Source organism: Pelophylax lessonae (assembly GCF_965119305.1).
Source record: "Pelophylax lessonae genome assembly, chromosome: 7".
Taxonomy (NCBI): domain Eukaryota; kingdom Metazoa; phylum Chordata; class Amphibia; order Anura; family Ranidae; genus Pelophylax; species Pelophylax lessonae.
In genome coordinates this window covers 290626511-290643174 of record NC_138774.1, presented here as the reverse complement: position 1 = coordinate 290643174, position 16664 = coordinate 290626511, and the positions used below count along the sequence as shown (strand labels likewise).

The window sequence follows — 16664 nt, the reverse complement described above, 5'->3', positions numbered from 1 at the left end:
GTCACGCTTACACGTCTGTCAAGGACAGCACTTGCGGTAGGTAGTGGGGAAAGAGCAGGGCCCATGCCTACACCTCCTCAAGCTCCCTCTTGGGTTGGACCGGCCGCATCGTACTCCACCTCCCTGGGCAAGTGCTCCCTCTAGCTCGGGCCTACTACTGCTGACTCTCCACTAAATTGACTGAGTTCCCGGTCGGGCATTCCTCCAATGTTGTATTGTTCTGCAAATTCTTTAATACATTGTTTTCTACACTACGGGCCTCAATGTTTTTACTGCCTTGCCCCACGCTGTAAATACCCCATAGGTGGAAGAAGGCATTTTCTCAGTCACACTTACACGTCTGTCAAGGACAGCACTTGCGGTAGGTAATGGGGAAAGAGCAGGGCCTATGCCTACACCTCCTCAAGCTCCCTCTTGGGTTGGACCAGCCACATCGTACTCCACCTCCCTGGGCAAGCGCTCTCTCTAGCTCGGGCCTTTTACTGCTGACTCTCCATTGAATTGACTGAGTTCCCGGTCGGGCATTCCTCCAATGTTGTATTGTTCAGCAAATTCCTTAATACATCGATTTCTACACCTCGGGCCTCAATGTTTTTACTGCCTTGCCCCATGCTGTAAATACCCCATAGGTGGAAGAAGGCATTTCCTCAGTCACTGTTCAGCTGATACTTTTTCACCTGGCTCATTTGACTTTTAGATCAACTTTTGCAGTGATGATGACCCCCCAGAGTAGCCACTGGAAAGAACCTAGGTCTCCCTTACCTGTTAGGAGGCTGCCAGCCCAGGTATCAGTTTGAGAGGACACCAAGAAAATTCAAGCTCAGTCTAGGAGTGTCTTCTATGAAGATTTATTGCAGTACCTAAACACAGGCGGGATGAGGGTACAGGATACTCCAAAAAACACACACATATATTAGAGGACATATTCTCAAGCAAGTTTCTGTTCCAGCAGTGTTCAGTCCTTCAGTAGCAGCTTCCAATAATGCTGGAAGTAGAAAGGACAGCCCATTAGTCCGTGTTTGCAGCAACCTCTGGCATCTAACCCTCAAGGTACTTCAAGGCAAAAAGTCCTTTTCGCAATGTCCAGAGGCAGCGTCCCCTGCAACACTTGCCAGTTAAAGCATTCTCTTTCCAGCCCAGCTTCCACAAGTGATGTCTTCGAGCAATTTGCTTTTGTTTCAGATTCCTCTAAGGCCCTAAGCTAAGCATATGCTGAGGCCTAAAGAAATAGAAAGAATAACCGCGCTAGGTAAAGAAGAAAATGAAGCAGCAGCTTCAACTGTGACAACACCAAAACTGTAAATAAATTATAACAAGCTGCGCTAAAAACAATAATACGTGCTATGATCACACGTGTGTAAATAAAGTCCCAATAGTCTCTAGATACAAATGTATTCCTTAATGTACAAAGATCTTCGACTGCTATAGGACCTCCTCTGGTGATGCAATCTGCTTACCAGATATTGGTGAATAATGAGCAAATTTCAAAGGTTTAATCCCGATAACACCGGAATGACTCTTGTTAATGGTGATCCGCTGTATTCCCAATATCATGGATCATAGGACCTCAACCGGTGTTGGATCATACATGTGGAAAAAGAAAGGGTCCCATAGCGTAATAATGATACAATGTATATACAAAGAAAGGGGGACCAAAAGTGCAAGTGTATATATTATTATAATCACACCCAAAAACTGACAGGACCAAAAAGGAATACCGCAGAAAAGTACACCGAATAGCCCACCACCAAGTGTACCAACTGCTTACCAAAACTATATGATAGTTAGCCAAGATATATCATATAGTAAATTCAATATCAGGATGATGACCACCACCGATAGCACAAACTGCTTACCAGAATTAAAAAAAGCAAGATAGAAAATGTATGGATCATCCAGAAAGTGAACCGGACTACATCAATAGTGGACAGTGACCGCCACCCAATAATGCCAACCGCTTACCAGATGCCAGTAAATGTATAGCCAATCAGAAGGGGAAGATTCCAGATCATGAATAGTCCAGTATTCAGAACCCAATAATTCAACTATCTCCAGAGATGATGGATAGAGATCCCTCAGGATCCCCAGATCAAATATGTAAATAAAATTTACAAACACCATAGCGTAAAACTGTTTGGTTTAATTGTATTAAAATAAATAATAAAACTCACAAAGCATCAGTGAAGGAAGAGCGTAAACTGTAGCAAGCCGCCGGCCGGTCGGCTCTTCCGCCCGCCCTAGTCTCGTTCCGATGACGTCAGCAAGCCGCGACCGATGTACGTTTTGTCAAAACTGACCTGACAGCAACAGCCCTTCTATAACACAGAACCCCCCAGGGAAGAGGCCCCTCGGAGTTCTGTAACTCCCAGGGAAGAGGCCCCAGGAGAGAGAGCTCTGATCAAACCCTACAAAAAAACATTTATCATGACCCAGTGGCTAACCCTCTATTTTTGTACGTTTCTTCCAGAGGCAGGCAGGAGCAATCAACCACCAGGCTGACCAGACCTAAAAAATAAATAGCAAAGGCAAAGACTAAATATAGCCAGCCTACGGCAGGGGTGCTACACTTTTGTCAAACCATGTGGGGCCAACAGGGCAACCCCTGGCTCAAATTCCAGCCAACAAACATTCTCCTGCGCTCGGGCGGTATGTAACAAAGGATAAGTGTTCTTTTATGGTCTTTGCATGCACCACTAAGGTCTTGCTGCCTCCTCAGGACCAAGGGTATCCAAAATACACTGGAAAAAACAACAAAAGAAGGGCGCATTACCACTAAAAAGGTTTATTAACCGTTTGCCGACCGCCGCACGACTATTTACCAATAACTTTTTTTGCAGACTGTATTATTACTTTTTAATTTTCTCCCATCTTCCCTCTATTTCCTTTCATTATCTACATGCTCTGCTTATATATTCTTATTCATTTCTTTATTATATTTCTGCTTTATACTTCCGGCTGCATTCAGCTTTTTAACAGCTTGCCGACCACCGCAGTACTATTTTCTGCGGCGGTCAGCCCCTCACAGGCAAAACGACGTAGTACCACGTTGCTAGCCTGGGAGGGTCTAGGGAGCGAGCGCACGCCGCTGGAGGCGCGCTCCTGCGCGGTCACGGACCCCCCACCCGGCGCGTGTGCCCGGCGGACCCGATGTCCGCCCGTCACTCGCGATTGTCCGTTAGAGTGGGAGAAAGGCAGGCGGCTAGGCTAATGTAAACAAAGCCACCTGTCATTCTCCCTGGTGTAGGAATGGTGATCATACGGTTCTGCTATGTAGGACCGTTGATCACTGTTCTTACAGCTCAAGCCACAGCCAATCATAGTTAGAATCACGCCCCTAGGGACACACATAACCCCTCCTTCTCAAAAAAAGTTAGCCCCTTCACTGCCAGTGTAATTTTACAGTAACAGTGCATATGTATAGCACTGATTACTGTAGTAATGTCACTGGTAACCCCAAAAGTGTCAAAAATGTCAGTTAAGGGTCCGATCTGTCCGCCGCAATGGTCGCAGTACCGCAAAAAAAAAAAAAAACGCAGATCGTCGCCATTACGCGTTAAAAAAAAACAACAAAAGTAAACGCAATAACTTTTGCGCAAACCAAAATACTCTTTTTGCGATTTTTTTTTACCAAACATATGGTAAAAAAAAATTGGCCCAAAATGTTAAAAAATTTAGATTTTTACTTTTTTTGGGGGGGAATTTCATATATAAAAAATGTGAAAAATATTGTTATTTTTGAAAAATTGACGCTCTTTTTTTGTTTATAGCGCAAAAAGTAAAAATCGTACAGGTGATCAAATACCACCAAAAGAAAGCTCTGTTTGTGGGAAAAAAAGGAAATCAAATTTGTTTAGGTACAGCGTCGCACGACCGCGCAATTGTCCGTTAAAGTCACGCAGTGCCGAATCGCAAAATAGGCCCTGGTCAGGAAGGGGGTAAAATCTTCCGGTGCTTAAGTGGTTAAAAACCTGAAGACAACATATAATGTACTGTACTCAAAAATGATTGCGCACATAGAACACAATGGAACTGGTCGTCTCCAAAATAGCCAGGGAGCCCCTGTACTGGATGACGTGCTGGTGGTCGTAAATGTCTGCTAGCCTAAGCCCTGGGAGGTTCCCGATAATTGAATTCCAATCCAGTGATTGGACTGCAACAAAAGGAAGTGTAAAGAACACACTCAAACCCAAGACTCCTTTTATTACTCAGGGGGGACAATCTGGTTGCCAGCTGTCACAGCCTGTCTCCACTCTTCCTCAGATATATGGAAGATATAAGCCACACTCCAAAACTGAACTCCTCTTACTTGTATTTAATGACTGTCAAAGACTGCATACAATCATGTCTCCATCCGAACCCAACCATGATGCGTTTCACCACTGCTGGCTTGGTAAAAAAAAAAAAAAAAACACTATATACAATTATGTCTCCACCAGAAATCCACCTTGACATGTTTCACCACTGCTGGTTTGCTTACAAGGATAGGGGATAGGGGAGGTGCTTTCTCTATCGTTGTGGGCAAGTCAGCAGTGATGAAACACGTCAAGGTTAGTTTCAGGTGGAGACATCATTGTATACAGTTTTTTTTTTTTCTTTAAAGCTGATCTCCACCCTCCCCACCCTATTTTTTTATTTCAATCCAAGCTTTGCTGGGGGTTTTAACTAGGTATAGACCGATTATCGGCAAGGCCGATATGCACTTTCCCCGATATATCGGTATCGGCCCCGGAACTGGCCAATATTGCCGATATTTTTGTGACGTCATTCTGCCCTCTTATTACAGCCTCGTCTGGAGTCGGGAATATTCTTGTGGGAGTTTATCACAGCCATACACCCACCCACAGCAGCCCGGTGCCAGCCAGCCACCCACATCCACAGGCCCTGTGCCAGCCAGTCACAGGCACTGTACCAGCGAGCCAGCCAGCCACAGGCCCTGTCCGAGTCAGCCACCCACAGCCCCTATGCCAGCCACCCAGCCAGCCACCACAGGTTGCCAGCCAGCCAACCAGCCACCACAGGGTGCCAGCCAGCCACCCACCTACCACAGGGTGCCAGCCACCCACCACAGGGTGCCAGCCAGCCAGCCACCCACCACAGGGTGCCAGCCAGCCAGCCACCCACCACAGGGTGCCAGCCAGCCAGCCACCCACCACAGGGTGCCAGCCAGCCAGCCACCCACCACAGGGTGCAAGCCAGCCACCCACCCACCACAGGGTGCTAGCCACCCACGGAAGGGTGCCAGCCAGCCAGCCATCCACCACAGGGTGCCAGCCACCCACCACAGGGTGCCAGCCATCCACCACAGGATGCAAGTCAGCCACCCACCACAGGCTGCAAGCCAGCCACCCACCACAGGGTGCAAGCCAGCCATCCACCACAAGGTGCCAGCCAGCCAGCCATCCACCACAAGGTGCCAGCAAGCCAGCCATTAAGAATTAAACAAAAATTAACATGTTCAGTACCAGATTTGTGTCAAAAATTGTCTTTATTTTTCAAAACTTTAAATGTACAAAATATCGGCCCATAACAGCCGATACCGATACGTTGTAACCAAAATATCGGTATCGGTCCTGAAAAAACCATATCGGTCCATCCCTAGTTTTAACCATCTCACATACTCACGTATCCAGTGGATCCAGCAGTCAGTGTCCTACAGAAGACTTTCAGAATTCTGGCCCTGCTCGGTCCTGTGCCACCATGTTCTTATGGGATACATTCGGGAGGCTTACCAGCTCTTCAGGATTCAGCTGCTGGGCCTCACGTGGCGCCTCCTTATTGCCCGTCTCTCCTCCTTTCTCAATGAAGTACTATGCCTCCTGGCATACGAGTCATGCATATTTCAGGAGGCACAAGGGGCATAATGCGCGCCATTCACCTGCACGAGTGACGTGCATAGGAGGGCGGGCCTGTACCTTTGCTGTAAGCCTGCATCACAATGACCTATAATGTCCATGCCGATAATTATAACAGAGCTAATGTACATACAGTCCATTCATAGAAATATATTTAGGAAGGTTTTGTAATGTGAGAATTGTATTTTTTCAGCCTAGCTTTACAAATGTCACCGTAGCTTTTTAAAAGGTTACCAATATTAATTATTCTACTCACAATTCCACATGCAGTTGTATAACATATGCAGTTACTAGTCCCCAAGGACCAGAATATCATTTCCTAATTTTGTGTTTGTACATTAAATTGGAATAATATAATTTACTTGTTAAATCTTAATTGAAACAGCCTGATAATGTATATGACTTATCTGTTTAATTTGTAGGCAGCAGCTTTGTGATCACAGAAGGCAGCTATCTTGATATATCTAACTGGGTAAACCCAGCCCAGCTGTTTCTCTACTATCAAATAAATGCCACCTCTCCGTGGGTGCGGGATCTTTGCGGCCAAAGAACTATAGATTCCTGTGAACAGATGTGTGACCCAGAGACAGGTGAGTCCAAGAAGGATAGAAGGTTTAGGCTTCTTGTTATGGATGGATGCAACTTGATAATGAATGCTATTGGTATTGAACATTAGAACTTCGAAAGTTCCCTCGATTTTGAAGGACTTTCCCACTTTTGGAACCAAATCAGTTTCCTTCTCAGTTGTCCCTGCTTTTTGGTTTGATGTATGGAATATGATTCAACCTCGAAAGTATCACATTCCAAAGAGAAAATGGTGGTGATAAAAGCACTTTTGGGTTTTACCAATCTTTTTTTATGCATTTTTTTCTTCCAGGCTCATTGGGAATACTTATTTTTAGATGATTGCAAAATGAGCATGTGTGGCCAAGTAGTAGGAAAAGCAAATAAGATTCTAGGATGTATCAGTAGAGGGATCACCAGGAGGCGGAAGGAGGTCCTGATTCCGTTATATAGATCTTTATATCACTAATGGGGTCACCAGCAGGAGGAAGGAGGTCCTGATTCCGCTATATAGATCTTTCTCACTAGAGGGATCACCAGTTGGGGGGAACGAGGTCCAGCATAATCTATATACAGTTGTGACGAGACCCTTGCTCGCTCGCTTCCGCTCTCCCGACACTCCTCTGTTTCTAGTGAGTCAGCTTGCAGATCGCAACGTCTGATGGTTCGGTCAACCAAGGCTCCGGGATCCGAACTACAGCTATGTGCCGTTCGGAATCCATTAGAACAAACACCAGGCAGGCTGTATGTAAGTTCAAACAGAAAGACGATTTATTGCAAGTACACAACACACTTATATACAGAATTTGGAACATCCTGCCCCCAACAACCGCTTTCCCGTTGGTCAATTGCAAAGTACATTCCGTTCTCCTTCAGGTCCTCCTTAGCCATGCAAATTAGGACTTGAAAATGAGTCAGCAGGGATTGGTCCAATAGCTTGATTAGAAGGACTGTTATGTGTAATGGGACAGAAACTCCCAGGGGACAATCAATGTACACAATAGCCAGACACAGAACAATGGTTCCATAACGAGCCCCCAATACACATTACTCTGAGTGTCAATACATCCCTTAGCAGACAACAGGTGGGTTCATTAGCACACCCGACAATAGGTGAATGGAAAGCCACCTCCGACAAAAGCAACATTGTTAGACAGTCAGTCTCCTCATTGAACTTCCTGGAATGACCATATTAGGAGTTGTACTTCCTGGTCAGAGACCTCATGGCAAATGTAGAAAAATTGAGATTTGTTCCCATGGAGACCTTGCTGACAAATATGAAGCAATCCAAACCATCACCCATCTGTCCTTAAATTCCAGTGACGGTGAATACCGTCACAACAGTATATAGAGATTTAGTTATCAGTAGAGGGGTCACCAGCAGGAAGAAGGAGGTCCCGATTCCTCTGTATGGAGGTTTAGTTATCACTGACCAGACCAGAGGGATTACTGGCAGGAGGAAGGAGGTCCTGATTCTTCTATATAGATCTTTAGGGTTTTACTAGAGGGGTCAACAGCAGGGAAACACGCATCCAATTCGCATAAGTGTGAACCCAGCCTCATTTAGATCTTTAGTTATCAATGGAAGGATCACAAGCAAGAGGAAGGGGGTCCTGCTTCCCATATATAGATCTTTAGTTATTACTAGAGGGGTCACCGAGAGGGAGTTCCAAATTCCTCTATATACATTTTTATTTATCACTAGAGGGATCACCAGCAGGAGGAAGGAGGTCCTGGGTCCTGATTCCTCTATATAGAACATTATATCACTTGGGGCATCACGACCAGGAGGAAGGAGGTCCCGATTCCTCTATATAGAACATTATATCACTTGGGGCATCACCACCAGGAGGAAGGAGGTTCTGATTTTTCTATATAGATCATTATATCATTTGAGGCATCACCAGCAGGAGGAATGAGGTCCTGATTCCTCTATATAGATCATTATATCATTTGAGGCATCACAAGCAGGAGGAATATATAATTTGTCTTTTTTTGTCGTCACTCCTCAATGTTTCTATGTCTATGTTTCTATGTAACTTGTATGGTGCCAGTGAGATGTCCTTTGCATATATACCTTGTACTAAAAGTGTACTTATTGTTATTCTCAGAAAATTTGAAGGTATGGGATTTGCCTTTACCAACAGGAGTTTTGGTGAATGCTAGGGTCCCTCCAGAGTTTACCTTGAAAAGTAGGCAGTAGTGGATTCATTTTCACTCTAATAGTATCTGCATAGTTCTAACACCAAAGTAATTCAGTAGAGCCAGTTGGGTAGGACCAGTGGAACCTCTTAACTCAATTACGTATCTTCTGACACCATCGTTCTTTTTGGCTGTATGAAAGGAGCTTTTTTTCTCAATGACCACCAATGTTAAGGGCATTCTTCTCACAGATGACCAATGGAAGAGCTCTGCACTGATCACCAATATGAGGGGACACCTCTTTCATTAATGACCAGGGGGATTTTCTCCAATGATCAATAGAAAAGGTACACCACTCACCATTGTTCTAACTCAACATTTTTCCACTTAAAATTGTTCTAAAGGATTCACTGTATTTCTTTTCCATGAGCTGTGGATATAAGCATTTTTGTCAGGGATTCCTCCATAGTTAAAAGGTTGAGAATGGTTGATGAAGTATGAAGTATTATACACTATATTAAATTTGAGATGTCTCGTAGATGTCAACATAAGCTAAATGATATTACCAAAAGTATTGGAACCCCTACCTTTGCACATACATGAACTTTAATTGCATCCCAGTCTTAGCCCCTAGGGTTCAATATTGAGTTGGCCCACCCTTTGCAGCTATAACAGTTTCAACTCTTCAGGGAAGGCTGTCCGCAAGGTTTAGGAGTAGGTCTATGGGAATGTTTGACCATTCTTCCAGAAGCGCGTATGGGAGGTCAGGCACTGATGTGGACGAGGTGGCCTGGCTCCCAGTCTCTGCTGTAATTCATCCCAAAAGTGTTCCATCGGGTTGAGGTCAATATTCTGTGCAGGCCAGTTAAGTTCCTTCACCCCAAACTTGCTCATCCATGCCTTTCTGGATCTTGCTTTGTGAACTGGTAATTTGGGGGAGGGGGGATTATGGTGTGGGGTTGTTTTTCAGGGATTGGGCTTGGCCCCTTTAGTTCCAGTCAAGGGAACTCTTAAGGCTTCAGCATACAAAGACATTTTGGACAAGTTATTGCTTCCAACTTTGTGGGAACCACTTGGGGATGGCCCCTTTCTGTTCCAACATGACTGCACACCAGTGCACAAACAAGGTCCATAAAGACATGGAAGAGCAAGTTTGAGGTGGAGGAACTTGAATGGCCTGCACAGTCCTGACCTCAACCCGATAGAACACCTTTGGGATGAATTAGAGCGGAGACTGCAAGCCGGGACTTCTCATCCAAATTAGTACCTGGCCTCACAAATGCGTTTCTGGAAGAATGGTCAAACATTCCCATAGACACACTCCTAAACCTTGTGGACGGCCTTCCCAGAAGAGTTGAAGCTGTTATAGCTGCAAAGGGTGGGCCAACTCAATATTGAACCCTACAGACTAAGACTGGGCTGTCATTAAATTCATGTAAATGTAAAGGCAGGCGTCCCAATACTTTTGGTAATATAATGTAGCTTATGTTGACATCTACGAGACATCTCGTATTCGAACTGACTAGATGCACTAAAGTAGCAGTGTTCTTGGTTATATGGAATATACTATATTGGAACATCACAGCATTATATACACATATATATATATATATATATTACATACATATACACACATATACATACATATATATATACACATATATATATATATATATTGTAACAGGAAGTCAGCTAAATCTGGGAATGTAGTCACAGGAAGGAGATACATTTCTACCTGATTTAGAAAGTCCATTAATTAATTTAGGGTGTTGGCTACAGAGCTAGCCAGCAGGAAGTTGAAAGGCCTTCACCTGTTCAGAATGAGGGAGTTAAGGCTCTATAATTTGTTCAGAGAAATTCCTATTGTTTGCTGCCTCCAGAAGCTGCATCCTGAAGCCATGTGGGCTGGGAGCAGGAGGACAGTCAGCGTGTGCCTCCCGACAGGATGTGTGGGCCTGGGAGAAGACCCCCCGGAGTGATGTGTGCCCGGGACGGTAACCAAGGGTGAATACGTCTCAAAGGTGAGAAGACGAACTGTTGATGTGAAAGAAACAAAGGACTGTGTTGCCCTGTGAAGCTATTATAAAAGGACTATTGAGTGTCCGCTGGAGGACAAGGAAGTCTGCCCGACGGTAGGTTGGAGACAGACACTTAGGCAGGTTCCAGTTGTGAGAAGGTAGCCGCCCACAGAGGCAAGGATTTATTTTCTGTTTTATTTTATTTTGGATGTTTTGCTGCATACAGCCTGGTGAAGAAAACACCATTTAATAAACCACACTGTTTGTTTGCAAGCACTTGTCGGCTACCTCTCTGGGAAAACGCACCCCCCAAGGGGTCATCCACGCCTACCACCGAGCTAATCCCTCACATATGGTGGAGGTATGCAGTGGGCATAAGCAGAGATCCCTGCAAGGAAGTGCAAATGTTTGATGAACTTTGTCTGGTGCATGAGATTGCACAATCTATGTGTGCAGGAGAGAAGATCCTGACAGAAAAAAAAAAAAAAAAAAAGTGTTTTAAAGAGACAGCGGTCTCAAAATTATTTGATGAACTTTGTTGTGTCTGGTGCAAGTGACTGCACAAACTGTGTGTGCAGGAAAAGAGATCCTGCAAGAGAGAGAAAAACTACATGTGTTGAAGAGACAGTGGTCTGAAAATTGTTTGCTGGACTGTGAAAAATTTGTTTGTGGAGTTATTGAAGATGGGGCGGTCCAAACGCCTGAAAAATGCAAAGATAGATGAAATGAGAGACCGGATTCTATGGATGGAGGGGATGTTGCCGTCTGAACCAGCCCCATCCATGCCTAAAGAGAGTCTACTAAAGAGGAAGGTTGTTGTCCCTAGCAACACTGATGAAACTGCTATGGAGACGCAGTGTGCTCAGATGAAAAGTAAGCTCAAAATGGAGGAGATGTTGAAACAACTGATTATATCAAATACAGCTCAACAGCAAGCAAATGCAGCTCAACAGCAGGCAAATGCGGATTTTCAGCGGAGCTTTGCAGCTCAACAAAAGGCTCATCAAGAGAGCATGGCAGGCTGGAAACAGAGACGCCAGCAGCCAATGGAGGCCATCGGTTTGGAAGAAACCGAGTATGTGTGCAGGGCTGAGTTGGATGCCTTGCAACGGAAAATGGAAGAAAAGGAACAAGCCTTGGAATTGCTTAAAATGGAGCATAGAAACTTGCAGGAAACGAATGAACTACTCAAGTCTCATGTGTCACAGTGGGAAGAATCCACTGCTCTTCTTTTGGTCGAGTTGCAAAAACGCAGAGAGACTATAATGGAGAAAGATACCATCCTCATGGAAAAGGAAAGTGAAATTCAGACTTTGCAGAAGCAAAGTATGGCTGATATGTTGGAGTTGCGTAATCAGCTGGAAAAAAGTCTTCAGTCTTTGGGAGCTACAAAAATAGACCTGCAGGAGTCGCAGGAACAGAATGTTGCTCTGAAAGCGACATTGTCTCTCAGCGACAAAGAGAAAAGTGAAAGAGAGGCTAAATTACTGAGTACTGTGTATGAGCTCACTACTTTGAGCAATGTGGTAGATGAATGGCGTGCGGACTGTGAAAGTTGGAAAGGGGAAGCCCAACGTGTCCAGCAGCAGTTAAAGGAGAAAGAAGCCTGTGTGGCAGAATTACATTCTTATTCCCAGATGCTAGCCAGTGAGGTGAAAGCTCTTATGCAGGGAAAAGGAGAGTCTGAACACAAGAGAAAAAAAGTAGAGGCACAGCTTCTGGAATCGCAAGTCAAGGTGTCAGAAGGTGACCGATTGTGTGCTAAGCTGTCAGAGAAGGCAAACCGACTGCAGGTTGAGTTGGACAATGTTACAAATCAGCTTTCTCAAGCAGACAGAAAATCTAGAGAAATTGCGGAAGATTTTTCTATCTTGGAATCGCAGCTGCAAGACACGCAGGAACTCTTACAGGAAGAGAGGTGTCAAAGGCTGAGTTTTAGCACAAAGCTCAAACAAATGGAAGATGAGAAAAATGGCTTCCTGGAACAATTAAAAGAGGAGGCGGAAGCAAAGAAAAACCTATCAGAGCAAGTCGCAACATTGCAAGCTCAGATAGCGGATATGAAAAAACGCATGGAAGAAAGCGTTGGTTCATTACAGTGTGTTGAAGATGTGAAAAAGAAGTTTGATCAGATGCTTGGTGAAGAGAAGACTGTGTCTGCAAAATATGCAGAAGAACGCGCACGTGCAGAAACGGAGGTGCGTGATAACGAGAGCAAAGCCCTGTTCTTGGCTCGCTCTTTGGAGGAAGCTCTAGAGTGTAAGGCTGAACTAGAAAGTGTTAAACAGCTGCGTACAGAAATGGAAGAATTGGTCAGCTCCAAGGATGATGTTGTGAAAAGCGTTCAGGAGCTAGAAAAGTCTAAGCGAGCCTTAGAACAACAAGTAGAAGAGATGAAGATTCCGTTGCAGGAACTGGAAGAGGAATTCCAGGCAACAGAGGATCTGTCCCAAAGAGGGGATAGTGTGCCTGATGCAGTTTTTAAAAGGATCAGTGTTTTGGGGTCTGTCCTGAGTGAGCCTCAGAAATGTGACGACATGTGGCTTGAATCACCCCTTTGGAATAAACCGTTCCTTCAAAAACTTCAAGCATTGGAAAATGTATCATTAGAACTTCAGCAAACAAAGGAGCTGAGTAAGAAATGTGGTGATTTCTCAGTTCAGGCTGAAAACCTAGTGGAGAAAACTAAGGCTGTTGGTGAAAACGTGAAGCAAATGAATAAGTGCCTTTCAGGGAGTGTTTCCAAAATGGAACTGGTGAAAGACGGGTGGCAGAAGTTTGATCGTGATCTTGAGATGCATTCCATGTGGAATTCAGATAGAGAAAAAGAACTAGGTGACCTTGAGCGGTCAAATAGTTCAGCAGAAAGTGCATTGAAGAAACCTGTAAAAGAATGTGTTGCAGTTCCATGCTTCTTCACTGATGCAGAGAGGAGGTCTATAATGGATACCACCCAGATCGCTGGGTTCAACTGTGTTGTTGCCTTTGACCCCTATGTTGGTGGAAGGAAAGTTGATGATGTTCTGGTTGGCTACTTCTGTGAAGAGTTTGGCAAGAAATATAAACTGAATATCAAATCAAGTAGTAGGCCTTTACTGCGACTCGCTCAGGAGGGCGAAAAGTTTAAGAAGTTGATGAGTGCAAATGCTTCAGATCTGCCTATGAATATGAAATGTTTGAATGATATTGATATCTCTGGGAAAAGGAACAGGGGTCACTTTGAAGAAATGTGTGACAGCCTGTTGTCTCAATTGGAAAATCCTCTGCACAGCATCTTAGAGCAAGCAAAGCTCAAGAAGGAAGATCATTCCCTTTTACAACAAAAAGTCAATGATTGTGTACAGCTGTATGGAGAGGCAACTCAAGTCACAGAGGGATGTCAAGAGTCCCTACTTGGAACAAAGCTTAGTGAAGCAAAGGTTCTCAAAGTTTTGTGGAAAACATTTATGGATTGCAGAGAGAGGCGTCTTAAGAATGTTGAAGACATTAAGACTAGCCCAATTGAGTTGCCTATGGATCACGGTCCTCCATGGTGGATTGGACAGACGGTTATGAGGGACAAGCTGTCTGACATTTATGAGAAAGCTGTCAATGAAGATGACAGAAACGAGAAGGAGCGAAATGATGCCAAAAATGCAGTTGAAGAATGTGTATATGAGATGAGAGACAAACTGTGTGGCATTTATGAGAAATCCGTCAATGAAGATGACAAAACAGTTTCATCCGGAAGCTTGAGGATAATAGGAGGCTTATCAGTGAGTCAGCAGTGCTTGACACATGCGTGCCTGGAAATCTGTGTCCCAACCCTAGGGTTGAAACAAGAGGGGGGGGTATGTAACAGGAAGTCAGCTAAATCTGGGAATGTAGTCACAGGAAGGAGATACATTTCTACCTGATTTAGAAAGTCCATTAATTAATTTAGGGTGTTGGCTACAGAGCTAGCCAGCAGGAAGTTGAAAGGCCTTCACCTGTTCAGAATGAGGGAGTTAAGGCTCTATAATTTGTTCAGAGAAATTCCTATTGTTTGCTGCCTCCAGAAGCTGCATCCTGAAGCCATGTGGGCTGGGAGCAGGAGGACAGTCAGCGTGTGCCTCCCGACAGGATGTGTGGGCCTGGGAGAAGACCCCCCGGAGTGATGTGTGCCCGGGACGGTAACCAAGGGTGAATACGTCTCAAAGGTGAGAAGACGAACTGTTGATGTGAAAGAAACAAAGGACTGTGTTGCCCTGTGAAGCTATTATAAAAGGACTATTGAGTGTCCGCTGGAGGACAAGGAAGTCTGCCCGACGGTAGGTTGGAGACAGACACTTAGGCAGGTTCCAGTTGTGAGAAGGTAGCCGCCCACAGAGGCAAGGATTTATTTTCTGTTTTATTTTATTTTGGATGTTTTGCTGCATACAGCCTGGTGAAGAAAACACCATTTAATAAACCACACTGTTTGTTTGCAAGCACTTGTCGGCTACCTCTCTGGGAAAACGCACCCCCCAAGGGGTCATCCACGCCTACCACCGAGCTAATCCCTCACAATATATATATATATATATATATATATATATAAATGAAAGGTTCATAGCTCTCAACCTACCCCCTTTAAAATATAGGGGAATATTTATCAATATTGGGCAAACTCAGGTATATCATCTTGGTCCCTCAATTCAGTCTTTCATAATTAAATACAAAATTTTAGCAAACCGTTTACATTGTAATCAAATTGCAGTTTTATCTATCAAAAAGCTTGAAACTTGAGTTTAAATTTGCAGACTACCTTTGCGGCGACATGATATTTAAGAATTATTGCGATCCTATTGGAGTCAGAGGGGCTAAGTTGACTTTATCTCATTGAGGAGTAAGAGAGTGAGTGGGATTGTAACCCAAGTGCAAGTCAGGTTGCTCTGGTTATTCAGGAGAATTATTGTCCTTTGGCTAAGATTAAGTGTAGTATCTGTTTTTATCAGTTTTCAGGAACAGAAAGCCGGTTCCCTTTTCCAGTTGGTGGCGCCGATTAGAAGGCGGGTAAGGTAGGAGGGGTATTCTCCTCCCATTTATATTCCGGCCGGGATTACTAAACTTGTGGGTGGGTGCAGTGTGGGACGGCGATTATAATTCACACACAGTTCGGGTGCAATCAGTAGAACTTGTATTAGGGCAAAGGCAGAACTCGTAATGTAGTAAAGGCAAAACAGTTCACAACCAACCTGGTGGGAGAGGACCCAAATGGGAGCACACAGAAATACCAACAGCCTGAGCAGGTATCAGCCAAACTGACGTCTGTCTGAAGGGGCAGAATGTGGACTGGCCGTCTCGTACCCAAATGGGAAGATGTCCAAGGAACTTGCGAGCCCTAATCTTTCCCTTCTCATCTGGAACCTTTCCCTGCCTCTAACACTGTCCTAACAGACGGAGAACTTTTCTGTACACTACCCACACATGAACGTGGGCCAAAACCTGGGACTTAAAAGACTCTGCTGACCCAAGATGGCCACCAAGGGTCACCTGGATGCAACACAGCCAACCAGAATGCTGCCTCCAGGAACCAGGAAACCACCAAGAAACCAAGTTTCCTCTGACTTCCTTCCCAGGCTGTGATGTCATTCCGGTCAGACAGCACCTGGTTGAAGGCAGAACTCTCCATAAATGTTATTGTCTTTCTGGTAGGTATGGGCTTCATTTTTCTGGTCAGGGGTAGGGCTAAGAAAAGCCTGCAGTGCTTGTTCCCCTGGAGTGGCAGTCTAGAGGTACCAGAATAATTCACGTTCGTGCAACTCCTATGGCGCTTTTCCACTGCATGGAACCGAACGGTTCGGCTCGCTTTTGTGCTGGTACCGCATGGTAGGGTGTAGGAATGGTTCGGTACGGTACGGCGGCGCTTTTCCACTGCATGGAACTGAACGGTACGGCTCTCTAAAACAGTAACACCTAGATTGTGGTTCCAAGAGGTACCATACCGGTACCATATCCCACAATCCTTTGCATGCAGTCACTACTAGCCACTGATTGGTCAGAGAATCGTTGTTATCCCACCCACTTAACTTTAGTACTACTTTAGTGGAAAAGCAAACCATACCAAACTGTATCGAATCGTTCCAAC

The 16664-nt window shown here is 44.7% G+C and overlaps 1 protein-coding gene across 2 annotated transcripts in view; it reads left to right on the top strand.

Moving 5' to 3' along the window:
- The window catches only part of ASTN2 (astrotactin 2), a 409628-nt gene that overhangs the window by 174774 nt on the left and 218190 nt on the right, over nucleotides 1-16664 (top strand). For both annotated transcript variants that reach the window (XM_082263954.1, XM_082263953.1), the window contains one exon: nucleotides 6275-6442. In XM_082263954.1, the coding sequence (XP_082120080.1) occupies nucleotides 6275-6442 (168 nt within the window). The remainder of the gene's footprint in view (nucleotides 1-6274; nucleotides 6443-16664) is intronic.